Source organism: Dipodomys spectabilis, unplaced genomic scaffold (assembly GCF_019054845.1).
Source record: "Dipodomys spectabilis isolate Male_0828 unplaced genomic scaffold, ASM1905484v1 ptg000079l, whole genome shotgun sequence".
Lineage (NCBI taxonomy): Eukaryota > Metazoa > Chordata > Mammalia > Rodentia > Heteromyidae > Dipodomys > Dipodomys spectabilis.
The window spans coordinates 2,021,781-2,047,344 of record NW_024870756.1 but is presented as its reverse complement, the minus strand read 5'-3'; the positions used below and the strand labels follow the sequence as shown (position 1 = coordinate 2,047,344).

At 43.5% G+C, this 25,564-nt stretch overlaps 2 protein-coding genes across 2 annotated transcripts; both read left to right on the top strand.

Annotated features, from left to right (window-relative positions):
• The first annotated feature begins 3,090 nt into the window (after positions 1–3,090).
• On the top strand, positions 3,091–9,026 carry Fam136a (family with sequence similarity 136 member A). The gene is made up of 3 exons (XM_042683101.1): positions 3,091–3,237; positions 4,505–4,645; positions 7,882–9,026. The coding sequence occupies exons 1-3, from the start codon at positions 3,151–3,153 to the stop codon at positions 8,068–8,070; spliced, it is 417 nt and encodes a 138-aa protein (XP_042539035.1). The 5' UTR covers positions 3,091–3,150; the 3' UTR covers positions 8,071–9,026.
• Positions 9,027–10,513: 1,487 nt separating this feature from the next.
• Positions 10,514–22,920, top strand: Snrpg (small nuclear ribonucleoprotein polypeptide G). The gene is made up of 4 exons (XM_042683103.1): positions 10,514–10,649; positions 15,492–15,514; positions 16,132–16,256; positions 22,737–22,920. The coding sequence occupies exons 1-4, from the start codon at positions 10,618–10,620 to the stop codon at positions 22,785–22,787; spliced, it is 231 nt and encodes a 76-aa protein (XP_042539037.1). The 5' UTR covers positions 10,514–10,617; the 3' UTR covers positions 22,788–22,920.
• The last annotated feature ends 2,644 nt before the right edge of the window (positions 22,921–25,564 follow it).

The window sequence follows — 25,564 nt, the reverse complement described above, 5'->3', positions numbered from 1 at the left end:
ACGTAGAGAAGAAGACTAATAAGACGAAGAAGAAGAAGAAAGGAATGAAGAAAAGAAGATGAAGACGAAGAGAAGAAGAGGAGGAGGAGGAGGAAGAGGAATAAAGAGAGGAAGAAGAAAGAGAGGAGGAGGAGGAGGAGGAGAGAAGAAGAAGAGAAAGAAGAAGAAGAAGAAGAAGAAGAAGATAGAAGAAGAAGAAGAAGAAGAAGAAGAAGAAGAAGAAGAGAAGAAGAAGAAGAAGAAGAAGAAGAAGAAGAGAAGAAGAGAAGAAGAAGAAGAAGAAAGAATGAAGAAGAAGAAGAAGAAGAAAAGAAGAAGAAGAACAGGACCAAGAACAGGAAGAAGAAGAGGAAGAAGAGGAGGAGGAGGAAGAAGAAGGAGGAGGAGGAGGAGGAAGAAGGCAAGCCAAGCGATAACAACGACGCAAAAAAGAAGAACATATTAAACGATGACAGAAGAAGCGAGGAGGGAGGAGGAAGAAGAAGAAGGAGGAAGAGGAGGAGGAGGAGAAGGAGAAGGAGAAGGAGGAGACGAGAAGAAGAAGAAGAAGAAGAAGAAGAAGAAGAAGAAGGAGAAGGAGAAGGAGGAAGGAGAAGGAGAAGGAGAAGGAGAAGGAGAAGGAGAAGGGAGAAGGAAGGAGAAGGAGAAGGAGAAGGAGAAGGAGAAGGAGAAGGAGAAGGAGAAGGAGGAGAAGAAGGAGAGAAGGAGAAGAAGGAGAGAAAGAAAGAAGAAGAAGAAGAAAGAAGAAGAAGAAGAAAGAAGAAGAAGAAGAAGAAGAAGAAGAAGAAGAAGAAGAAGAAGAAGAAGAAGAGAGAAGAAGAAGAAAGAAGAAGAAGAAGATGAAGAAGAAGAAGAAGAAAGAAGAAGAAGAAGAAGATGAAGAAGAAGAAGAAGAAGAAGAAGAAGAAGAAGAAGAAGAAGAAGAAGAAGAAGAAGAAGAAGAAGAAAAGGTGACGGGGGAAGTACCTACCTCCCCAGAGAATTGTGGGAGTTAAATGAGATAATTCAAAAGAAGCACTTGAAAAGCACTGGCTGGCCTATTAGAAAATACCTTTCTACACTTGATTCCAACCGCTTCTGGGAGTCACCTGTAGCCTGGCTTGCATTGGGAAAGAGGTTGTTGGCCTCTGCTGCTGTTGGTTTCTGGGGACTTCTGAGGACTTAGGAGAGAGTGATGAAAGAACAAAGGCCTTTCTTGAGTGGACAGTGGGTTGTAAGGCTGCCACTACCCTGAAACCAGAGTTTGCCTGCCATCTAGTGGCCAATGGTTGAAAGTGCCTGAAGCCCACTTGCCCTTGGGATCCACTCACCCACTCCTTTTCTTCTCCAAGAGCTTCCCCTAAAGCTCCAAGCTCTCTTCTGTCCTCAGTAGCCTCCCATACCTGGCCTGGCATTCTTAAGTGCTTAGCAAAGGCCCACTCATTCAATCTGAAGATTGGATGCAGGCCTTACCTCTGAGACAACTGAGTACCTGGATGCTCACTTCCTTCTTGCCAATGAGACCACTGGACACTACTCCGTCAGCAACTGCCCACCACTTCCTAATATTGTTCCTCTCTGCCCTGGCCCTACCTATCCCAGCAGCTGATATGTATTTGATAAATGAATGCACAGGCTAGTAAAGATGGGGGAAGGGCAGACAGAACTCGTCCAGGAGTTCATAGATTGCTTTATGCTGTTGGTTGGCTAAAGTGGTAGAGCACTTGTCTACCAAGCATGAAAACCCTCAGTTCAAGCCCCAGGCTGACAAAACTAAAAAGTGCTTATTTTACTAATAGTTATCTGTAGCCCTGCCAACAAGTTGCTTTAAAAGCTAATTTTTTTTTCATTGAAAATAAATGTAAATGTACAACTACCCTATGATTCAACTTCTAGATCCCAAGAGTAAGGAAAATCTGTTTGTACAAAAGTCTTGCATGGATGTAGTCACTGTTTTCATCAAAAAAAAAAGCTAATAACTAAATATGACAAAAAACGTCCACCAAGGAATGAGTAAACAAAGTACATTATTTCACGCAATGAAATAGCCACAAAAAGGAACCCAAACCATGACTAAGTCTCAAACGCACTCTGCTTAAAGAAGCTAGACACACGAAAAGAACGTAGTGAATAATCACATATGTATAAAACGTTAGAATGAGAAAATATAATCTATATGACAGGAAAGAGATCAGTGGAGCTAGAGATAGGGAAAACTCAGAGAAAGAACAGAGACTGGAAAGAGTCATTAAGCTTGTTCAAATTCATCAAGCTGTACATCTAAGAATTTGGGCATGCGATCTGAATGTTAAACACACCAACTAACTTTTTTTGTGCCAATCCTGAGACTTAAACTCGGGGCCCAGGCACTGTCCCTGAGCTTCTTTTTGCTTAAGGATAGTGCTCTACCACTTGAGCCTCAGTGCCAGTTTCCGGCTTTTTCTGAGTAGTTTATTGGAGATAAGAGTCTCACGGACCTTCTTGCCCAAGCTGGCTTCAAACTATGATCCTCAGATCTCAGCATCCTGAGTAGTTAGAATTTTAGGCATGAACCACCGGCGTCCAGCTAAATAACTTCTTTTTAAGCTGGGCACCGGTGGCTGACTCCTGTATCCTAGCTACTCAAGAAGCTAAGATCTGAAGATCCTGGTTCAAAGACAGCCCAGACAGGAAAGTCTTTGAGATTATCTCCAGTTAACCAGTAAAAAGGTGGTAGAGTGCCAGCCTTAAAAGGGGGGGTGGGGAGGGGGAGCAACCATGCCCCACAACAGAAAATAGATTGACAGACAGACAGGATAGATGAGAGAGAGAGAGAGAGAGAGAGAGAGAGAGCGGGGAGAGAGAGAGAGAGAGAGAGAGAGAGAGAGAGAGAGAGAGAGAGAGAGAGAGAGAGAGAGAGAGAGAGAGAGAGAGAGAGAGAGAGAGAGAGAGAGAGATGGCGTTTAAAGAAATAGGGGGTAAGGAGGCAGAAAGCCAGGACAGCAACCCTCTGGAAACCTCTGCGCGCGAGCCCGGCACCGCGTGCAGTTACTCCTCTGGGACGCCAGGGGGCGGCGTGGGCCCGGGCAGAGCAGGCGCGCCATCGCGCGGAGCGGGACTCGGCGGCAGGGGGCGGGACAAGCGGCGAGTCCATGTGGGCGCCGGCGCAGCGCGGCGCAGCGCGGGGTTGCCATGGCGGAGGTGCAGCAGCTCCGCGTGCAGGAGGCGGTGGACTCCATGGTGAAGAGTGTGGAGAGAGAGAACATCCGGAAGATGCAGGTAGTGTGGACGGGGCCGGGCCGGGCCCGGAGCCCCTGTCGCGGGGTTCCCTGTCCGCCGGCACGCCGTCCGCTCCCTGCGGACGCGCCGGGGCCGCCCCTGGGGTCGCCGGGCCTCCGTGGGCCGGGCGGGCGAGGCCTGGGTCCTGGCCACGCGCAAGGCCGTTTCCCACCAGCCCAGGAGGGAGGTAACAGATCCGGTGTCAGGCGCTGGCCCCCGCCCTCCCCTCCCGAGTGACCCCGGTCGCCCTCGGTGAACTGGGGCGCAGGAAGGGCGCCGCCGAGGTGGAAGGCCGGAGGGGGGACGCTCCGGGCCCGCCCCCGCCCCCGCCGTGGCCAGGCCTGGCCGGGTTCTGTTGCTCCAAACTGCTGTGTGCGTTGACCCCCTCAGGGGCTGGTGGGCTGCTGGGTCCTGCCGTCCTCGCCGGACGTGGCGTTTCTTTCGCACGGCGCCTGGAGTCATGATTGCCCTTTGGTGGGACCTAATTCTTCGACGTGGCCGACCTCTGAACCTTGGGCTCTGGACGTACTCGGCTTTATCTGATCTGCCCCACCCAGCCTGAGGAAAGCGAGCGCCTGTGAGCTAGCTGTGAGCTAGCCTGTGATCCTAGCTACTCAGGAGGCTGAGACCTGAGGATCCGGGCTGGAAGCTAGTCAGACCAGACTGCCCCTGAGACTTATTTCCACTTAGCCCGCGAGAAGCCAGAAAGTGTGGGCGTGGTTCAAGTGATAGAACACGCACACACACACACACACACACACACACACACACACACACACACACACCCTTGTGCAGAAATAACCCAATACCAACACACACACACACACACACACACACACACACACACACACACACACACACACACACACACACACACACACACACACACACACACACACACACACACACACACACACACACACACACACACACACACACACACACACACACACACACACACCCTTGTGCAGAAATAACCCAGTACCAGCACGTACTTTTTAAGGAAGGGGTAGGGCGGTAAAACCGCAGTAGGCAGAGTTTTCCCAGAGTTGATTGTGAAGGTCCTCATGCTGATCTCTAAGGGAGGTGCACATAGAAACATTGCTCCCTGGACTGGGACATGGCTCCAATGCTAGTGTGCGGGAGGTCAGCCTTCAATCCCCCAGTGCCGTTTAAAAGATGTATCCTCCAAAGCTTCGAAGAACAGTGGTCATCTGTCCTAGAGGCTCTCCTACCAAAGCCAATTCTTCACTCCTTCCCTTCCCAGGGCCTCATGTTCCGGTGCAGTGCCACCTGCTGTGAAGATAACCAGGCGTCCATGCAACAGGTGCACCAGTGCATCGAGCGCTGCCATGCACCTCTGGCTCAAGCACAGGCCTTGGTGACCAGTGAGCTGGAAAAGTTCCAGGTGAGGAATATCCCAAAGAGTAGCCGTCTCCAGGCTTTGAAGTGCACTTTCACAGGAGATAACAAGCATTCTGGAAGAAGTCTTGGAAGCTGAGTGTTAAGTAGGAACAGTGATGGAAAAGGGAAGGTTCTTAGGCCTTTCTTGTGGTTAAACACCAAAGCCTGTGTGAATACATACATCTCTAAGATGTATATTAATTCCTTTTTAAAACAAAAGCCAGATGCCAGTGGTGCATGCCTCTAAATCCTACTTAGGAGAGTGACACTTAGAGGATCACCATTTGTTTTTGTTTTTGTACCTGGGCTTGACCTCAGGGTCTGGGCACTTGACCATTTAAGCCACAGCTCCACTTCCAGCTTTTTGGTGGCTAGAGATGAGAGTCTCATGGACTTTCCTGCCCAGGCTGGCTTCAAAAGGTGATCCTCAGATCCAAGCCTTCTGAGGACCTAGAGTTACAGCCATAAGCTGCTGGCACCCAGCAGTCATCACCATTTAAAGGAAGCTCAGCAGAAGAAACCCAGTCTCAAAAACCCTGGGAGGGTATAGCTCAAATAGAGCAGTAGCCATGAGCACTAAAGCCTGCTGCGAGCATGCAGCCCCAAGTTCAAGCCATAGTACTCGTGCAAAATATATATATAATTTTTTTTTAAAAAGTAATAGCCCTTTTATAGAATATCCAGGCTAGCACCACAGTTGATATTCACCTGCCTCCACCTCCCAAGTGATTTGAGATTACAGGAGTGTGCCACTAACTCTGACCACAGGTGCAGACCCTACCGCTGTTTTGTAGACTTCTACCTCCCTCCAGGACTGCCACTACTTGCTCCACACAGAGAGCAGTCCCTGTTGCTCAAAGTTGGCATTTATATGAAACGTTATTGTTAACACATGATGCCTGCCTCATAGACCCCGCCAAGGTATTCCTTTTTCCCTCTCTCAGGAGTAAAGGGTTCCTCACATCATTTTACTTCCTGTCTCTATATCTCATGAGACCTGGAAACAGTGCTTTGTGAACCAGTGTTTCATTCCCACACCTATTAATAAATATATATTAATAAATAGAATACACATAGTGGGATATGCTTTTACATTGTTTTAAAATAAAATCTTTTTTTTTGGGGGGGGGGAGTAGGGTCATAGGGCCTGGGTGCTGTCCCTCAGCTCTTCAGCTCAAGGCTAGCGCTCTACCACTTGAGCCACAGCACCACTTCCGGCTTTTTTCATTTTTGCTTTATGTGGTGCTGAGGAATTGAGCCCAGGGCCTCAGGCATGCAAGGCAAGCGCTCTACCACTAAGCCATTTTCCCAGCCCAAAATAAAAACTTTTCAAAGTTACTGCCATTATAGCTGTGTGCTGATAACTCACATTTGAAATTCTAGCTACTCAGGAGGCTTAGATCTAAGGATCACAGTTTGAAGTCACCTAGTATAGAAAAGTACTTTAACCAACAAAAATCCAGAAATGGAGCTGTGGCTCAAGTGGTAAGAGTCCCAGCTCTGATAGAGAAAGCTTAGAGACTTCCTAAGCCCTGAGTTCAATTGGGAGGGAAAAAGTACCAGTTCAAAAATAGATTAATGCCAGGCACCGTTAGCCTATACCTGTAATCCTAGCTACTCTGGAGGCTGAGATCTGAGGATCACAGTTCAAAGCCAACTCTGGCAGGAAATACTGTGAGACTATTATCTCTGATTAACCACCAGAAAACCAGAAGTGACACTGTGGCTCAAGTTGTAGAGCACTAGCCTTGAGCTGAAGAGCTGAGGGACAGCGCCCAGGCCCAGAGTTCAAGCCCCACAACTGGCAAAAAAAAAAAAAAAAAGATATATTGCCATTATGAAGGTATTAACTTCTCTATGAACCTTAAAGATTTTTTTCATTTTGATGGCTAATTTTATAGAGGGGGTCTTTAAGAATTTGGTTCTTTGAGCAAGGAAGGAGACTCCTATCTCCAATTAACTACCTCCAGAAATAGAGCTCTAGCCTTAAGTCAGAAGGCTTAACAAGAGGGCAAAGCCCCGAATTCAAGCTCCAATACCAACACCAAAAGAAAAAAAAAGGAAGAAAGAAATTGATTCATTGGTTGCTCTGCGACTTTCTCCTTCCATCCTCTTTGTGGTATATGTTTCCAGGTATATGTTCACTTTTCCACTGTGCTGCTGCAACAGCTTACTCCTGGTTTTCTACCTCTCTCACACCTGCAAAACTCTTGGCCTCTTTTATTGGCTTTTCCCTAATCCAGCCTCTGGGCATACCAGTGCCCAGTCTGTCCTTGATCATTGTCCCATTTCTAACTGCTGCATAACATTAATAGAATGCCTGCATAAAGTAGATGCTTGATAGGTACTTTTAGTTGAATTGAATGGTTTTCTGTAGCAAGGACAGACATTAAAGAATCAAGTTTTGTTGTTCTGGGTTTTTTTATTTGTTTGTTTGTTTGTTTTTGTCAGTTGGGCTTGAACTCTGGGCCTGGGCGCTGTCCCTCAGCTCTTCAGCTCAAGGCTAGCACTCTACCACTTGAGCCACAGTGCCACTTCCGCTTTTCTGGTGGTTACTTGGAGAGTCTCATGGACTTTTTTAGCCCAAGGTGGCTTTGAACCGAAATCCTAAGATCTCAGCCTTCTAAGTAGCTAGGATTACAGGCATGAACCACCTACTCCAGGCTCAAGATATTTTTAAGTATTAATCTTGTGTACAATTTATTCTCTCATTGTTTTCTAGACGTGTTTGAGCTGAGTCCTCCTGATAGCATCTTTTCTTCTAGTTCTGGTGCTTGAACTACACCTTTTGCTTGCTCAGCTGGTTCTCTACCACTTAACCCACCTTTTCAGCCCAGGTTTTTGCTGGTTATTTTTGGAGATGAAGTCTCTTGGGCTTTACTAAGCTGGCTTTGAATCACAGTCCTCCAATTTTATTTTTGCCCATCCTGGGGCTTGAACTCAGGACCTACACCTGGTCTCTGAGCTTGTTTTGCTCAAGACTTGTGCTCTATATTTGAGCCACAGCTCTACTTCTGGTTATTTGGGTAATCTATTGGAGATAAGAGTCTCACTACTGACTCTCTTGCCCCAGCTGATTTCAAACCATAGTCCTCAGATCGCAGCCTCTTGAATAATTTTCACACCTTGTTGATCTCACTGGTAAGATAATACATGTCAACACCTGACCACATGGTCAATACTCAGTAAATGATGCCTAGCCTTTCAGCCATTTCTTTCCTGTTGTTTTTTTTGCCACAGGACCGCCTGGCCCGATGCACCATGCATTGTAATGACAAAGCCAAAGATTCAATAGATGCAGGGAATAAGGAGCTTCAGGTAAAACGGCAGCTGGACAGTTGTGTGACCAAGTGTGTGGATGACCACATGCACCTCATCCCAACTATGACAAAGAAGATGAAGGAGTCTCTCTCATCCATTGGAAAATAAAAGTCTTTGCTAGTGACCATGGGACTTGGGGCAGGGAATCTATTTAATAAGAGAAATGGGAATAATCTTAGTCTTTTAAGCAAAGTTTAAAATGAAGAAACTAAGGATGGTAACAAGTTTCGGGCATATTTCACTTGCCTGTGGACCCTGGTTCTTTTGTGTTTTAATTATAGAAAGTGAAATGGAAAACATTGGTGCTAAAATTTCAGTCATGATAGAATGGGAGAGTGTTCTAGAGCCTAAATTTCATATGGCAAGTGCTTTTCTTGGCAGTAGAGGTCTCCATGTACCAAGCCAGAGATCCTCCACGTACCAAATTGTTCTTATTACACAAGATGGCATTTTCCTATAACCCAACTCTAATCTGGTGAAGTTTGAGGGTGGTGTGTCTATTGCCCACTCCTGTTTACTGTAAGTATCACAACACTAATTTCCATGAATTGTAAAGCAAATTCCAGCGGATGATTAATTTAGAAGGGGAAAAAATGCTTCTGGATCTTTAGTTTTGCTTGGTTTTGTTTTATATACAAGAACATGAGATTTAAGATACAGACTTGGAAGAAATAATAGTTTGAATGGGAACTTAAATGGTTCCTTTTGCCATTAAGATATAAATTTGAAATTCTGACATTGCATTTTTCAGCCTACAGACTTCCTCCACTAGCTAATAACCCCTGAGGCTTTTTGTAGCAGATTGATGGGATGGTCTTGACAGTGATACTTCCCATTGCAAGGAAAAGAGATACATAAATACAGCATTCAGTAATAAACACTAAAATAGGAACTATTGTCTAGTTGAGAGAACTGTAACATACTAGAACCCAAAAGCCCTCAATTTTGTAGAACAAATAGAATACAAGCCTAAACCCAGCATTATTTACTTAGCCCCTGAATTAAGAGCCTAATTGATACCATCCTGTGGGCACAGAAAGTTCAAAAATTAAGCAACTTAAGCTAAGAGAAGCTGCAACAACCTTATAGCAAAGAACATAGACACAGACTCATTACCAAATACCAGTTTGCCTGGAATCTTTACCAAATGTGGTGTTTCTGCTCTAGCAAAGTATGGCACCTTTTCAGTGGGGACCATGTTACTTTTTAAACCAGCTTATTACTTGAAACTATAATATAGCCTGTTTGCTCTGACAAGGCTATAATATATATATTTTCCTAGTGGTATGATTTTAAATGACCGTATATTGTTTTCCCACTATCTAGATGATGACTATTTAACTTTCCCAATATGCTTCTTGTTATATGTGAAATAAATTTCTTATGATATCCAAAGAAATGGAAATTACGTGTTATAGTTTAGATGGAGGACTGATGTATAAATATATGACTTGAAGCTCACTAAAAGAGACATCCCTTATCTAAAAGAAATTTCTCTGTGAGGCTAAAAAGTGAAATCTAATATCCATGGCAGTTACAGTTAAATAATAGCAAGTGGTGGAAAAGACCACTTCAACCTTTTAGAGAATTCTTAACATCACAGTTTTGGAGTATAGCCTGGTGCTGATGGCTCACACCTGTAATCCTAGCTACTCAGGAGGCTGAGATCTGAGGATTGTGGTTCAAAGCCAGCCTGGCCTAAGAAAGTCTGTGAGACTCTTTATCTCCAGTAAACCACCAGAAAACCGTTAAGTAGCACTGTGGCTCAAGTGGTAGAGTGCTGGCCTTGAGCTGAAAGAGCTCACGGTCAGCACCCAGACCCAAAGTTCAAGCTCCACGACCAACCCTCCCCCACCCCAAAAGAAAATTGCAGAGTACAAAATAAATGACATTAAAACCTTTACTGCCCGTTATATTTAAGTATTAGCCAACCCTGATCGCTAGGATTGAAGTTAAGTTTTGAAGTATGAGACCCTACTTGAAATCACCAAACCCATGGCTAACAGTGGCACTAATAGAATCCTTGCCTAGAAGCTGAAAGCTCGGAGTTCAGACCCCAATACTATGAGAGGAGAAAAAAAAAGCTGTAATCTGAGAACTCTACTAGTAAGGTTACACTTGTTATGAAAGTTGAGTATTCGTGTGAGGACAAGGTGCGTTACGTGGGGTCTGGAGGCGAGAGTTCCAAAAGGGGTGGGCGGTCGGGAACACACTTCTGAGCTCTAGACTGCAATTCCTGGAGACCGGCCCGGTCCCTTTCTTCTGGTGTACACTGGCCATTAACTGTCAGGCTGGCCCCCCTACATGCCGCGAAGATACATGCCGGACAACCATTAGGGTTTATTTTCATTCGGTACACACGTAAAGATCACGTGGTTGCTCTTCCCCCTGTCCACACTCGTGAAAGACTCCGCGTGACTCAGAACCTGAACGAGCGTGCAAACAAATCAAAGTCCCGCCTCTCAGTCCTGGCCAATCACTGGAGGACGTAACCGGAAGCCGGTGGTTGACGGACAGGTACAGCCCTACTCTAAGTATCGCGAGGCTGCTCACGAAGGGTCGTGACGTCAGACCAACGGTCGTTTCTGCCGCGGGCGCGTGAAGGAGGCAGCAAGTTCGGTCCCAAAGCATCTCTGAGCCCGCCGATTAGAAACCATGAGCAAAGCCCACCCTCCTGAGCTAAAAAAGTAAGTACGAGTAAAAGCGACGCGGCAGGGGTGACTTCCGCGCCGTCCCCGAGTCCCCTGGGTCCTGAGCGGTTTCCCGTCGGCCAGTGCGCCTGGCAGGCCCGTGCCGGGGGCTTCGGCCCATTCACCTCAGTTCGTGCTGGGGTCCGAGGCCTTGCGATCCAGGCCCGGGACTGCGCGTCTGAGCGGAAGCCGCAGCCGAAGTTCATGTCGAGATTGCTTCCAAAGCCAACCACGGCCTTTGCTAAACATGGTAACTAGCATCATCCTCTGACAAATAACAAAGTGGCTGGGATGCAAGTGTTTGACGGTATAAGGAATCAAGCCACGTGAAGGCCGAGCATTAGCGACAATGCCTGTAATCCTAGCTACTGTGGAGGCTGAGATCTGAGGATCACGATTCAAAGCCAGCCTGGGCAATCTAAGAGATTGGTATCTCAGTTAACTACCAGAACACTGGAAGTGTAGCTGTGGCTCAAATGGTAGAATGCTATCCTTGAGCAAGAGCTCTGAGCGCACAAGCTCAACAACAACACACACACACACACACACACACAAGCCACTTTAGTATTAAAAATGTCTATTTGTTTCTTTGAGCTTTTTCTTTGCTTTTTTTTTTTTTTTGGGAGGGGGGGGCCGGTTGTGGGGCCTTAACTCTGGGCCTGGGCGCTGTCCCTCAGCTCTTCAGCTCAAGGCTAACGCTCTACCACTTGAGCCACAGCGCCACTTCCGGCTTTTTTCTTTTTGCTTATGTGGTGCTGAGGAATCAAACCCAGGGCCTCATGCATGCAAGGCAAGCGCTCTACCACTGAGCCACCTTCCCAGCCCCTCTTTGAGCTTTTTCTTCATAGAAAGGCTATTCCTTGGAGCTGAGAATGTGGCTTAGTGTCTTGCCTAGCATGCATGAAGCCCTGGGTTCAATTCCTTAGTACCACATACATATAAAAAGCCAGAAGTGGCGTAAGTGGTAGAGTGCTAGCCTTGAGCAAAAGAAGCTCAGAGACAGTGCCCAGGCCCTGAGTTCAAGTCCCAAGACTGACAGAAAGAAAGAAAGGCTATTCCTTTCCCTTTAAGCTTGAATGTATCTTTAGTTGATACCATAAAAATCTTATTAATGGAATGCCTTGCAAGGTTTCAATAGAAGTATGCACTTTTAGTTCTTTTTGTTTTCTCTCCAGGAAAGAGAGCAAACCTACAGCCTTGTAAGTGTGATGTGAGCCCTCCACCCCTGAGCTACCCTTGAGCCCTAAATGTTTACATTCTATCCTTTTGAATAGTTAGCTGTGATGTTAGAACTGCTGGAGAACATTCATTTCCCTGATTCAGAGAAAACTTAAGTTGAAGGTAGGAGAGCAAGTTGTTTTACACCCCTAAAAAAAAAATCTGACAAAGAAAAATTCATATTTATTAATTTTGTATTGAAATGCACTTGTTTTAATGGGGGGGATGAATTTCTTTGTGCTGGTCCTACGGCTTGAACTCAGAGCTGGGAACTGTCCCATTTTTTGCTCAAGGATTGTGCTACCAGTTGAGCCACCGCACCACATCCAGCTTGTTCTAAGCTAAAAGTCTCATGGAACTTTCTGCCCCAGCTCTCCTCCAAACACAGCCCTCAGATCTCAGCCTCCTAAATATTTTGGATTATAGGTGTGAGCCACCAGCCCCTAGCTCTAGTTGTGAGTTTTAATTTTTCCTGTTTGTTTTTGTGTTGTGACACTGAGCACCTGAACCCAGGGCCTGTGGAACCAAGCACTCTATCACTTGAATAACACTCCCCCTACCCCCATCCTAAGTGCACTTTTTTTTTTTTTTCTGGTCATAGGGCCTGAAATCTGGGCCTGGGCGCTGTCCCTCAGCTAAAGGTTAGCGCTCATACCACTTGAGCCACTGTGCCACTTCCTGCTTTTTCTGCTTATGTGGTGCTGAGGAATTGAACCCAGGGACTCATACATGCAAGACAAGCACTCTACTACTGAGCCACCTTCCCAGCCCTGACTTCCAGTTTTCTAGTGGTTAAGTCTCACAGACTTTCCTGCCTGGGCTGGCTTTAAACCACAGTACTCAGATGTCAGCCTCCTAAGTATCTAGGATTACAGGCATGAGCTACCAGCACCTGGCTAGCCTATGTACTCTTAACAAAGCAGTGGTTCTTAAATAAAGGGAGGGGAATCTAGTGCTACTGGCATATATTTGGTGTGGCTCATGGATGCTGTTAAACATCCAAGAATATACTGGATACCACCTAACAAGAAGTTCTAGTACCAAATATCAGTGTGCCGAAGTTGAAGTACCCTAGTCTAAGTAAATTTTTTCTCCTGCCTGCCAAAATTTGCTTGTCAGTCATTGACTTTGCTATATATGATAATTTACCATTGTATTGAAATGCACTTGTTTTAGTGGGGGTGGGGGTGAATTTTTTTTTTGTGCTGGTCCTATGGCTTGAACTCAGAGCCTGGGAACTGTACTACTTTTTTTCCTTTTTTGAGGGGAAGGCTAAGTTAAGAGGGTAAGTTTTTAGTTTTGTGAGACTTGTGTTGCCTCCCAAGTGCTACTATTAAACATACCACCACACCAGTATGATTCCAGATTCTTTTTTTCCTGCACAAAGATGGCACTCTACTACTTGAGCCACACTTCTAGGTTTTTGCCGGTTGATTGAAGATAAATCTCGTATTTTCTGCCTGCATTGGCTTTGAACCACAATCCTCAGACCTCAGCCTTCAGAATAGCTAGTAGACTCAAAGTTCCAGACTTTTTTGTGTATGTTCTGTATCTCTGGCCCTGAGCTTTTATTGTTGCTCAAGGATAACACTGTCACTTGAGCCTTGACTCCACTTCCAACTTTTTGTTGATTAATTGGAGATAAGACTCTCAGGTACTTGGAGGGCTGGGAAGGTGGCTCAGTGGTAGAGCGCTTGCCTTGCATGCCTGAGGCCCTGGGTTCCATTCCTCAGCACCACATAAGCAAAAAGAAAAAAGCCGGAAGTGGCGCTGTGGCTCAAGTGGTAGAGTGCTAGCCTTGAGCTGAAGAGCTGAGGGACAGCGCCCAGGCCCAGAGTTCAGGCCCCACGACCAATCAAAAAAAAAAAAAAGACTCTCAGGTACTTTCCTATCCAGACTGGCTTTGAACAGTGATCCTCAGATCTCAGCTTCCTGAGTAGCTAATCAGACTGAACCATTTGTGTTTCTTCAAACATTCTCACTTCCTGTGTGACTTTGGACAATTTATTTAACACTTCTGGGCCTCAGAATTAAATAATCTGTTGTCATTGTTGCTTTTATATAGTACTTCCTATCAAAATATATGGTTTTACTATCTTGAAACGAACCATACAGCTTCCAGGGGAACTGAGTCCGGAGGGAAAAAAGGAGGGAAGAGGTGACACTGTTTAAAAAGAAATGTACTCATTACCTGGTTTATATAACCCTTCTGTATATAGCCTTTACAATAAAAAATAATGAAATTTAAACAAAATGTTTGACAATAATATAGCCGAGTGCTGGTGCCGGTGGATCATGGGTGTAATCCTAGCTACTCAGGAGTCTGTCTGGAAAGTTTTTGAGATTTATTGCCAATTAACCACCAGAAAATCGGAAGTGGCGCTGTGACTCAAGTCATAGGGGGCTTGCCTTGAGATAAAGAGCTCAGGGACAATGCCCAGGCCCAGAGTTTAAGTCCCACAACCAACCAAAAAATAAAATATTATTTATATAGAGAGAGAGATAGTCTTATTCATCATATGGTATATGTCTTTTTTGTTTGTTTTTGTTTCTGCCAGTCATGGGACCTGTCCCTGAGTTGTTGGGGTTTTTTTCTTTCTTTTGCCAGTCCTGGGGCTTGAACTCGGAACCTGGGAGCTGTCTCTAAGCTTCTTTTGCTCAAGCCTAGAACTCTACCACTTGAGCCACAGCACCACTTCTGGCTTTTTCTGTTTGTGTGTTTCTGAGGAATCAAACCCAGGGTTTCATGCATGTTAGGCAAGCACTCTACCACTAAGCCACATTCCCAGCCCTGTCCCTGAGCTTTTCTGCTCAAAACTAGTGCGCTATCACTTGGAGCCATGCAACAATTGAAGATAAAGGACTCTCACGGACTTTCCTGTCCAGTCTGGCTTGGAACTGTAATCCTCAGATCTTAGCCTCCTGAGATCAGCTAGAATTACAAGTGTGAGCCACCAGCTCCCAGCCTTGTGTATGTTTTTTGTTTCTTTTTTTGCTTTAAAATGTTTATTCGTTGGGCCTGGGAAGGTGGCTCAGTGGCAGAGCGCTTGCCTTGCATGCATGAGGCCCTGGGTTCGATTCCTCAGCACCACATAAGCAGAAAAAGCCGGAAGTGGCCCTGTGGCTCAAGTGGTAGAGCACTAGCCTTGAGCTGAATTGCTGAGGGACAGCGCCCAGGCCCAGAGTTCAAGCCCCACAACCACCAAAAAAAAAAGTTACCTTTGCCTAAGAAACATGTTTACTGTGTATACATAGTTGACTGACAAAATTCTCTACCATATTTGTTATTTTTATATGTTATTTATTCCTATTATATAAATTTTTCCAGGTGCCAGTGGCTCATGCCTATAATCCTAGCTACTCAGATCTGGGTGTCACAGTTCAAATCCAGGCTGGGCAGGAAAGATCATGAGACTCTTATTTCCAATAAACTACCAAAAAAAAAAAAAAAACACTAGAGCTATGGCTCAAGTAGTAGAGTGCTAGCCAGCCTTGAGCAAAAGAAGCTCAAGGATAATCATGTACACCCTGTGTCAATCAATTTTAGCGAATTATTTTAATTATAGATCAGTTATATGCATATATAATTTTTACCTGTTTGGGTTTTTTTTTCTTTTTCAGATTTATGGACAAGAAACTATCATGTAAGTTTGGTATTTTGATTTTGCTTTTAATTACTCAATTGCATGAGTCATGGCAATATATATTTGGAGCCACTTTATAAAAATGTAAAGTACACAGAAGCCCTAATTCACATCCATTAATTAGGCAAGTTTGTCAGACTTTAACCAATTTTAATTACCTAATTTCCATCTGCATTGGATCATTTCATAGAAGCTATCCCTTGCCTTGATAAAATTAGCAGGATTTTCCTAGATTGTAATATTTGAAAACTTACTGACCTTTTTTCCTTCAAAAAAGCTACATAGGACCTGTACAGGAATCACTTTCTTTTTTGGGAATATGTAAAGAAAATAGTTGTTCAACTAAAAACCTGATCCATTTGGTTATTGAAGTAAAAAGAAATGAGAAGCATGGGTTTTAGATAGGTAGACAATTTTAGTTCCCTTGTATAAAAATAATACTTTATAAGATTCATGTAAACAAAATGTAGAAGTAAATATAAAATGTTTAGACCAGTATTTGGCATATAGTAAGGATAGTGGGTCACACGTCCCAAATACCTGCTTTATTCTACCTGATTCATAATGAATGGTTGATAGTGAACAGTTTATTAAAACTTCTTTTTTACCTTTCATAGTGAAATTAAATGGTGGCAGACATGTCCAAGGAATATTGCGGGGATTTGATCCATTTATGAATCTGGTGATAGATGAATGTGTGGAGATGGCTACTAGTGGGCAACAGAACAATATTGGAATGGTGGTAAGTAAAGAGTAGATTTCTCCAAGATGTTTCATTTTTCTTTTGGCATATGTATTGACTTTGCTTGTGTCAAATTCCTGGATTAAATTGAAGTTAGTTCCACACATAAAAGACTAATATTGGACAAGATTCAACTTTACATTTTACTTTAATAGATGGCCAGCATTTGGCTGTGGTAAGATGCCAGTTATCTCTAGGATCTCAACTATACAGAACCTTCTAAGGTCTGAAGTCTTGAAATAGCTGCTGGAAATCATTTTTGAGATTTACCTTGTAGGAGAGACCCATAACTAAGTGCTTCATAAAGTAATAGTTCTCAGATTGTAAGGTGATTATGAAACTCCCTATCCTGCCTTTAGCTTTCTAAGTAGCTAGAGAGACATGTGGTACAACTCCTGGCTACGCGCGCGCGTGTGTGTGTGTGTGTGTGTGTGTGTGTGTGCGCACTGTCCTTCAGCTCTTCAACTCAAGACTCTATTACTTGAGCCACAGTGTGTGTGTGTGTGTGTGTGTGTGTGTGCACTGTCCCTCAGCTCTTCAACTCAAGACTCTATTACTTGAGCCACAGCACTACTTCTGGCTTTTTCTGCTTATGTGGTGCTGAGGAATCAAACCCAGGACCTCACGCATGCAAGGCAAGCACTCTACCACTGAGCCACCTTCCCAGCCCTATCGATATTTTTTTATAAAAATTATTCTTTCCAAAGTTTGTGGTTTTTTATATATATTTTCATTACTGATTTTTTTTTTTTTGCAGGGTGGGGGAAAGGGTCTGGTCGTGGGGCCTGAACTCTGGGCCTGGGCGCTGTCCCTCAGCTCTTCAGCTCAAGGTTAGCACTCTACCACTTGAGCCGCAGCGCCACTTCTGGCTTTTTGCTTATGTGGTGCTGAGGAATCAAAACCAGGGCTTCAAGCATGCAAGGCAAGCACTCTACCACTGAGCCACCTTCCCAGCCCCTCATTACTGAATTTTAGAAAGCAACTTAGTCATAACTGAGAAAAATGTTTATGGTTTTTAAATAGGAAAAAAAAATCCTGTAAATTCAACTCTCTGTCTTTGAATTAGACTATTATGATAGGATCATTAGCAGATAGGTTTTTTTGTTTTTGTTTTTTGCCAGTCCTAAGGCTTGAATTTAGGGTCTCGGCACTGACCCTGAACTTCTTTTGCTTAAAGCTAGCACTCTACCACTTAAGCCACAGTGCCACTTCTGGCTTTTTCTGTTTGGTACTGAGGAGTCAAACTCAGGGCTTCATGCATGCTAGTCAAGTACTCTACCACTAAGCCACATTCCCAGCCCCAGCAGATAGGTTCTTGTACAAACAAGTTTCTGAATACTAAAAGATTTCCCTCTAATCTTATTTTTTTTTAATTAGGAAATACTTGGTTGAACATAATGGTTTATGTCTATAATCATAGTCCACAGGAGGCTGAGGCAGGAGGATTGTGAATTCCAATCCCACCTAGACTTTGAATTCAAAGAGAGTCTGGGGCTAAATAGTAAGAACCTGTATAAAACCAAAACAAGAGCAACAAAAAATATTAGGAAATCTTCCTTCTAATACAGGTTAGATAGGAGGTAGGGAGTGCTGGGACTGGAACTCTTGCTCAGCTTTTTTGGCTTATAGCTGATGCTCTACCACTAGAGTCTTTTACTTTTCTTCTGCCTGACTAGCTTCATCTGAACTAGACTCAAGCTCAAGATCTCCACTGTCGTAATCCATATTCAGAAATATTAGTGCCTTTATTTTCATGGCTTAAGGGGTCTTGTTAGAACTGTGCTTCTGTAGTTAAGTTTTAGATATGGATATGTTTGTTATTTATTTTGAGTGCTAGTCTTAGAGCTTGAGTTTAAGACTGTGTACTGTCCCTAAGCTGTTTTAATCAAGACTGGCACTCTACCATTTGAGCCACAGCCCTACTTCTGGCTTCTTGGTAGTAAATTGGAGACAGTCTGACAGACTTTCCTGCCAGGGCTGACTTTGACCACAATCCTCAGATCTCAGCCTCCTGAGTAACTAGGATTATAGGCATGAGCCACTGGCACCCAGCTAGATTTTTTTTTTTTTTTTAACCAAGGTCTAAACTCAGCCTTGCCCTTTGTAGGCAGATTCTCTGTCTCCCCAGGATCCTTTGTTAAATGGACAGTTATGCCCTTTCAAGACACAAAAAGCTGACCCACTAGGTAAATAGCAATATTAAATTCTGGACTTGATGATTCTGGGTCTGATTTGGAGAATTGATTCTCAAATAGAATGGCAAATTAGGAAGAACAATACAAAGTTATTCACCAACCAGTTGTGTTTCTTTTTTGGGGGGGTGGAGGGGGTCTGGTTGTGGTTGTGGGGCCTGAACTCTGGGCCTAGGTGCTATCCCTCAGCTCTTCAGCTCAAGGCTAGCACTCTACCACTTGAGCCACAGGGCCACTTCCGGCTTTTTTCTTTCTGCTTATGTGGTGCTGAGGAATGGAACCCAGGGCCTCAGACATGCAAGGCAAGCACTCTACCACTGAGCCACCTTCCCAGCCCCCCAGTTGTGTTTCTTAAATACTAGGTTATAATGTCATTTTTAAAAGTTGTAGTTTAACACCAACCAAAAGAAAAGAAATGTACATATCACCCAATGAGGAAGAAATAGTTGTATTATCAAAGCTTGTAGAATTCACAAACTTTATAGACCAAGATAATGACAATTTGCATTGTGAAGGTTCAGATGTGTTTGTGATAAACTATCACTATCACACAATACTGTGAAATATATATAATCACTTAATCGCAATAAAAAAATTATTAAATAAAAAAAAAAGAGGGGCTGGGAAGGTGGCTTAGTGGTAGAATGCTGCTTGCCTTGCATGCATGAGCCCCTGGGTTTGATTCCTCAGTACCACGTAAGCAGAAAAGGCCAGAAGTGGTGCTGTGGCTCAAGTGGTAGAGTCTTGAGCTGAAGAACTGAGGAACAGCGCCCCAGCCCAGAGTTCAAGCCCCACAACCAACAAAAAAAAAAAGAGCCAGGTGCTGGTGGCTCATGCCTGTAATCCTAGCTACTCAGAAGGCTGAGATCTGAGGATCGCAATTCAAAGCTAGTTGGAGCAAGAAAGTCCATGAGAATTCTTATCTCCAATAAACCACTCAGAAAACCGGAAGTGGTGCTATGGCTCAAGTGGTAGAGCGCTAGCCTTGAGCTGAGGAGCTAAGGGACAGCACCCAGGCCCAAAGTTCAAGCCCCACAACCAACAAAAAAAAAGTAAAGGTGGTAGTTTTATTTTGATGTTTAATGATGGGTTTTTTTTAAGACTTCATATGAGAAATTCTTCATTGTCTCAAGATAAATTCTATCACTCTCTATTTCTAGTGATAGTATCAGATAGTATCAGGAGGGAATTAAGAAGGAAGAAATTTTTTTTTTTAGGATTTTTTTTTTTTTTGAAGCTGGTATTTTCTCTTACATTGTTTTTTTTTTTTTTTTTTTGGTAAAGATACTATACAGAGGGTTACAGTTACATGAGTAAGGTAATGAGTACACTTCCTATTGAGCATTGTTACCCCCTCCATTGTTTTCCCCCTACCATCCCTGCTCTCCCTACCTTCCCCGAGATTCTTTTTTTTTTTTTTTATTGTGATTAAGTGATTACATAATTTCCCAAATTTCACAGTATTGTGGAATAGTGATGCTCATTTAAAGTCACAAGTTCATTCTAACTTTCCTGGAGCAAGTTGTCTATCACAGTCTATAACATATAACGGTGTACACATGTTATACACCATACGTGTGATCAGCAGCATGGGGATATTTAGTAGTGGTTTGACCAGATGAGTGGGAGTTCTTTGTTTCTTAAGTCCTGTTAGTTTTGTTGTATCACCTAACATTTTGGATTTAGCATCCACTTATCAGGGAGACCATGTACTGTTTGTCTCTTTGCTCTTGGCTTACCTCGCTCAACATGATTCCTTCTAGCTCCATCCATTTCCCTGCAAATGCCATTATTTTGTCATTTCTAATGGCTGCATAATATTCCATTGTGTATAGATACCACAATTTTTGGATCCATTCATCTGTGGTGGGGCATCTGGGTTGTTTCTATATCCTAGCTATTGTGAACAGTGCTGCAATAAACATGGAGGTGCACGTGTCCTTGTATATTGGTTCCTGTTGTTCAGGGTAGATGCCTAGAAGTGGTATGACTGGGTCATAAGGGAGGTCAATCTTTAGCTTGCTAAGGACCCTCCAGACTGCTTTCCAAAGTGGTTGTATAAGTGTACATTTCCCACCAGCAGTGTAATAGGGTTCCTCTTTCTCCACATCCCCTCCAGCATTTGTTGTTGGCTGATTTGTGGATGTGGGATATTCTGACTGGGGTAAGGTGGTATCTCAGGGTTGTCTTTATTTGCATTTCAAGAAGGAAGAAATCTTACATTTTATTCTTTGACTAATGAGATACCATGTTTCTTCCTTATCTGGTAGACACATACAAACAAGAAAACAAAACACACCAGGCAAGGATTATACCTCAGTGTTCACATTTTCTTTTCTTTTTTTAAATTAGAACAGCCAGGTGCAGGTGGCTCATGCCTGTAATCCTAGCTGCTCAGGAGACTGAGATCTGAGAATCACAGTTCAAAGCCAGCTAGGGCAGGAAAGGCCATGAAACTAAATCTCCAATAAACCACCAGAAAACTGGAAGTGGCCCTGTAGCTCAGGTGGTAGAGTACTAGCTTTGAGCTGAAGAGGTGAGGGAACAGTGTCAGGCCTAGAGTTCAAGCCCCATGACTGACAAGAAGCAAAGCAAAACAAAAAATTAGAACAACTAAGTAAGCATATTATTGTCCACATTTTTTTTTTTATTTCTAACTTATAGGAATAATAAGAACCTTACAGGCTCCTTCATCCACACTTTCGTTTTCAAGGTGTTATTCTCCTTTCATGTTTTGCCATTTCCTTTTTACCATTTCTTTTTTTTTTCTTCTTAAAATTTTTTATTTACATATTTTTTTAGGTCCAAGACCAAATTCATTTGCTAGTGCTCTATGAGCCAGGCCTCCATCCTTTTTGTCACCATTCACCAATTCATTGTTTTATTGCCTGACAGACTTTGAGAAAGTTTTCAAGCCCTCATGCTGCCTTGTAGTCTGTCTGTTATATATCTCTTGGGATTCCATTTGTTTAGTGTACAAGTATTGAGCCTGCTATGTTTAGGCAGGTCCCTGTACTCATCAAATTTATACTTGAGTGGAAGAGACAATAAATAATAATATATGTATAAAGCTATCTGAATTAGGGGAGAAAATAATGTAGTTTTTACTGTAACCATAAGTGTAACTCTGCTTTGAATATTATTCAGAGGACTTCTAGTAATACTTCCAAATTATTAGATTTTTTTTTTTTTGGTCGGTCGTGGGGCTTGAACTCTGGGCTTGGGCACTGTCCCTGTGCTCTTCAGCTCAAGGTAAGCGCTCTACCGCTTGAGCCACAGCGCCACTTCCGGTTTTCTAGTGGTTTATTGGAGATAAGAGTCTCACGAACTTTCCTGGACTTTCCTGCCTGGGCTGACTTTGAACCGTGATCCTCAGATCTCAGCCTCCTGAGTAGCTAGGATTACAGGCATGAGCCACTGGCGCCCAGCTTCTACCATTTTTAAAATTCACTTACGACCAGTTTCACATGTGTAACTTCTCTTCCTGTCAAGAAGCACTCTTTCAAGTTACAACCTGTATGGATACTAGAATAGTGCTACCTTACCAAATGCAGAATTTTAAATGGCATTATTTTCATCGTGTCCTCCATTTTAAGAATGGCATTTGAGGCCTTCTAGAATTCCATGCCAGATAAATATGTTTCCTGCTTCCCTTTCTGACCCTTGTTCTGCATGTATTTCCTTAGGCCATTATACTATATTTACCTCAGAACTTCCATTCTGGTTTATTCCCTGATTTTTTAAATTAATTTATTTATTTATTTTTGCCGGTCCTGAGGCTTGGACTTAGGGCCTGAGCACTGTTCCTGAGCTTTTTTTGCTCAAGGCTAGAACTCTGCCACTTGAGTCACAGCACACTTCTGGCTTTTTCTGTTTATGTGATACTGAGGAATCGAACCTAGGGTTTAATTCATGCTAGGCAAGCACTCTACCACTAAGCCACATTCCCAGCCCCCGCTAATTATCTTAAACTAACATTACTACATTGGAACGTTAACAGGAATGAGTGTGTTGTATATTATTTGCATCCTAGAGTTGAAAGGGTTTTTAAAAAAAAGTGTCATGATGACTTGACATCTTAAAAAGTTATTATCCTACAGTCTTAATGTGTATTTCCTGATAGGCTTAATTATTTCTTGTCACCACAAAAAGACTATCAATTGAGAAAAGGCCTAAAAAAACTGACATGTATTGAAAAACCATTAATGATTGGGAAAAATCTGTTATTTAATGGTTGTTCATGTGTTAAGTAAATTGTTCTTTCTGACTTGATTTTTCTCTTTCCTAGGTTATACGAGGAAATAGTATCATCATGTTAGAAGCCTTGGAACGAGTTTAATAATGATGGCTCATCAGAGAAATCTGCATCTCTTCTCCAAAGGGACTTCTTTATTGTATAAAATTTGGTCATATACCTTTTTATAGTTAACTTTTTTTTCAATAAACTTTTACAATAATCAAAGATGTTTCCTTGGATATTGTGAAAAGAAACAATATTGTTTTCCAAACTTTTATCTCACATGGGTTTTCTGTCATCTTTCAACACTAATAGAGTTGGATGCCAGTGACTGAAATTTGAAGATTGCAGCTTAAAGCCAGCCCAGGCAGGAAAGCCCATGAGTCTTTCTTTTTCTTTTTTTCTTTCTTCTTTTTTTTTTTTTTTTTTCCAGTTGGTTGTAGGGCCTGAACTGTGGGTCTGGGCGCTGTCCCTCAGCTTTCACCTCAAGGCTAGTGCTCTACCACTTGAGCCACAGCGCCACTTCTGGCTTTTTCTGCTTATGTGGTGCTGAGGAATCGAACCCAGGGCCTCATGCATGTGAGGCAAGCACTACCACTGAACCACTTTCCTGGCTCTCAATTATGAGAGGCTTGAACTCTGAGCCTGGGTGTTGTCCCTCAGCTCTTTAGCTCAAGGCTAGTGATCTACCACTTGTGCCACAATGCTACTTCCCCCATGAGACGTATCTCCAGTTAACCACCAGAAAACCAGAAGTGACACTAGCTTAAAGTGGCAAAGCACTAACCTTAAGCAAAAGAGCTCAGGGACAACACTCAGGCCCTGAGTTCAAGGCCCCCATGACTGACAAAAGAAACACTGAATAGATGATATGATTACTTGGTAACTTTGTTCAACTATTATGGTTCCAGGTTCAGGTTATATTCCCTTATCTGTAATATTTGGAGCCACAAGTTCAAAGTTAAGATTTGGTAATATTTGTACCTGTTTCCTGAACTGTCTTGGCAGTGGGACCCAGAATTATAAATGGAATTGATGCATATTTATATATACATGTTTTGTATATTGCCTGAAGATAATTTACACAGTATTTGTATTTTGATTGATTGGTCATATAAGATTGCTGGTAGAATTTTCCCATTTTGCCATGTGATGCTCCAAGTTCAGAGTGCTTTTCTCATGCCAGTCATGGGGCTTGAACTCAAGGCCTGGGCATTGTCTGAGCTGCTTTTGCTCAAGGCTAGCACTGTACCACTTGAGCCACAGAGTCACTTCCAGCTTTTTCTGTATATGTGGTACTGAGGAATTGAACCCAAGGCTAGGCAAGCACTCTACCACCAAGACGTATTTCCAGCCTCTCCCTTAGCTTTTTTGACTCATGGCTGATTGGGCTCTACCACAGCTCCACTTCTGGCTTTTTAGTGGTTAATTGGAAATAGTGCCTTAGACTTTCTTACCCTGGCTGACTTCAAACTAGGATCCTCAGATCTCAGCCTAAAAGTATAATGCCTGGCACTGGTGGCTCTTACTTGTAATCCTAGCTACAAAGTGGTAATGCTAGCCTCGAACAAAAGAGCTCAAGGACAGCACCCAGTTTCTGAGTTCAAGCCCCACAGCCTATATATATTTGTGTATATATATATTTTTATATACTTATATATATAAATCCTATATGTAAATGACCAAACTCCAGGTTTATGATCAGACAAATTTGGCAATCACTACTTAGATACTCACAGATACTGAAAGAACAGTTGTAGTAATGAGATTCAAGTACAAGAGTTATCCACTAAGAGCGCTAGCCTTGAGCTGAAGAGCTGAGTGACAGTGCCCAGGCCCAGAGTTCAAGCCCCACGATCGACAAGAAAAAAAGGAAAAAAGTCCTGAGTTCAAGCCCTGGGACCAAAAGAACACAGACAAAAACCAACTACGTTGTCTTCTTAAAGTTCTCTCATTAAACCTATTATTTTGGGGCTGGGAAGGTGGCTCAGTGGTAGAGCGCTTGCCTTGCATGCCTGAGGCCCTGGGTTCGATTCCCCAGCACCACATAAACAAAAAGAAAAAAGCCGGAAGTGGCACTGTGGCTCAAGTGGTAGAGCGCTAGCCTTGAGCTGAAGAGCTGAGAGACAGCGCCCAGGCCCAGAGTTCAGGCCCCATGACCAGACCCCAAAAAAATAAGTAAAAATAAACCTATTATTTTGTTGTCAGGAAAACACTCCTTGACCACAAATTCAGAATTTCAAATACATTGTTTTCGTGGTACCCTCTAAAACTGGTACTTGAGGCTTCCTAGGATTGGATACCTGCTAAGTGTGTGGTTTTTGTTTTTTGGAGGGTTTTGTTTGTTTTTGTCAGGTATGGGGCTTGAACTCTGGTCTTGGGCGCTGTCCCTGTGCGCTTCAGCTCAAGGCTAGCACTCTGCTACTTGAGCCACACCACCACTTCCGGTTTTCTGGTGGTGAATTGGGAGATAAAAGTCTCACAGACTGGGGCTGGGAAGGTGGCTCAGTGGTAGAGTGATTGCCTTGCATGCTTGAGGCCCTGGGTTCGATTCCTCAGCACCACATAAGCAAAAAGAAAAAAGCCGGAAGTGGCGCTGTGGCTCAAGTGGTAGAGCACTAGCCTTAGCTGAAGAGCTGAGGGACAGTGCCCAGGCCGAGTTCAGGCCCTACGACCAGACCCAAAAAAAAAAAAAGTCTCACAGACTTTGCTTGCCGGAGCTGGCTGGCTTTGTACCACAATCCTCAGATGTCAGCCTTCCGAGTAGCTAGGATCACTTAACTCGTGTGAGCCACTGGTACCCGGCTACTGTGTGTTTTCTACTTCTCTCTCCCCTTTCTACTGTATTTATCTCCTTACACTGTGTGTGTGTGTGTGTG